The sequence below is a fragment of the Leguminivora glycinivorella genome, chromosome 13, assembly GCF_023078275.1.
Source record: "Leguminivora glycinivorella isolate SPB_JAAS2020 chromosome 13, LegGlyc_1.1, whole genome shotgun sequence".
Taxonomy (NCBI): Eukaryota; Metazoa; Arthropoda; class Insecta; order Lepidoptera; family Tortricidae; genus Leguminivora; species Leguminivora glycinivorella.
In genome coordinates, this window is record NC_062983.1 from 14564938 (window position 1) to 14566822 (window position 1885).

Consider the following 1885-nt stretch of genomic DNA (forward strand, 5'->3'; position numbering starts at 1 on the left):
TTAGTCTTAATGTTAAAATAAACCTTATAATATTTAAATAAAACAATACAAGGGCCGTCCATGTCACACTATTTATATGAGCGATAGGGATGCACTGATGCGATAAATTTTATCGAACTAAATAGTGAAGAACTAAACAGGTGAAGATTTAAGAGATTGAATCAAAAAAATATGTAAATGAAACATAGTTTATTCACTAAATAATAAAATCATCCTTAACTATTAACTTTACATCCTATACTAATTACAACTTAAAAATAAAGCGAGACGATGTCTTCTTCCGTCGCCCAAAAGTCGAACTGACTCAAGGAGACCCGTGCACCTGCAGTTGCATCTATAGTACCAAAATTGGCCACCTCAGCCAGGTTTTCATTCTTCGCACTTGGCTCCACAATGCTGCAGTATACTGGAGACGGCGCAGAATCCAAAGATGAACATCCAACGCCTTCGGGGAAATGTGGTGAAAGATGTTCCTCCACACAAGCCAACGGGAAAGCATAGGACTCTTCTTGGCGTGTCTGTAGCTGGGATTGCTGGGAACCCGTGTCCGGTGCAGAAGCGCGCCGAACTAGTCGTGGCAGCACTCGCTGACATGTCGAAACCGGCACAGGCTCCTGAGATGGACTTGTCGAGACCCGCTTGCTGGGAGGACTCGGCCAGCCACAATCAGCAACTTTTCTCTTCATTGGACATGTCCTCTTAGGCTCTGTTTCCGTCGGAAAACAGTACTCCAACATTTCTACTGTGGAAGAAAAAAACATGAGAACAATGCTAAGTGAAAACACTAAGTTTAGTAAACTATTTCATTAGCGGGGCAACTTACTTTCAGATTCCAGGTCCTCATTGGCTTTCCGCAGTCTCTCAGCGTCCCAGTATTTGTCGCGCTTCATCGACTTTTGTAGAAGCGTCGAGACCTCCGCTAGCAGGTCCGGAACAGACAACTGAAACAAACACAAGAATTATTAGAAAATCAAAAATACAAAAAAAAATAAGACAACAAAAAACAAATAGACACTTACAGTACTCTGCACACCGGCCTCTTTCGCCAAATTTTCTAGAGCTTCGTTCATAGCAGCTCTTCTCTCCTTCTCATACGACGCATTGAGAGCTCGTTTTTCATACTGTAACAAATATAGAAAATCACATTAAGTATAATATATACACATATTAATAAAGATTAAAAATAAAATAGTGAAAACTTACTAAAGTAAGAGAAACTCGACCTCTTCCTGCGGGTCTTCCCCGCTTACGGGGCACTGTGTTACGCGTTTGAATTATATCAGAAGACATTTTTCAAAGAAATTGAACTATCGATTATGATCTGCAACTGAAACTGTCTGTCTGACACGTCAGAGAGAAATGTGTGCAAATTTATGATTACGATTGTATTTATAGAAGCTATTTACCCCCACCACTCGTCCTCATATAGCCACGCCCCTAACTCTCAAATGTTATACCTATTCGATTTTGGGCCAATTGACACCATCGCATATATGTGTTACCATAGAATATATAATACTACAAGTACAGAAGGCCCACTGCTTTGATGTTCACGAAATGCCGCCTTTTTAAATGCCTACAAAATCTAACAAAGAAACGAGCCGCACGTGCGCAGCGTCGGACGATAGGGTTGCCTATTGATTAAAACGAATTAATACTCGGATAAAAATAAATATACTATTATATTCAAGTCTTGGGTAGATAGGTACTTTCTAGGTATATATACAGTACCTATCTATTATTTATTGTTCAAATGTTTAACAGTAAAACCAAAGCACCTAAAAAATAAAAACATCATAAAACAGTAAAAAAGCCTTATTGAAATTTTCCGTTGGATTGTTTAATCAATCACAAGCCTTATTGAAATTTTCCGTGGGACTTAATC

General features: G+C 39.1%; 1 protein-coding gene across 1 annotated transcript; it reads right to left on the reverse strand.

The window, feature by feature from the left end:
• Nucleotides 1-220: 220 nt before the first annotated feature.
• On the reverse strand, nucleotides 221-1326 carry LOC125232903. Its single transcript, XM_048138737.1, has 4 exons — nucleotides 1204-1326; nucleotides 1020-1121; nucleotides 824-941; nucleotides 221-742 (listed from the first exon to the last, which is right to left on the reverse strand). The coding sequence occupies exons 1-4, from the start codon at nucleotides 1288-1290 to the stop codon at nucleotides 252-254; spliced, it is 798 nt and encodes a 265-aa protein (XP_047994694.1). The 5' UTR covers nucleotides 1291-1326; the 3' UTR covers nucleotides 221-251.
• Nucleotides 1327-1885: the final 559 nt, after the last annotated feature.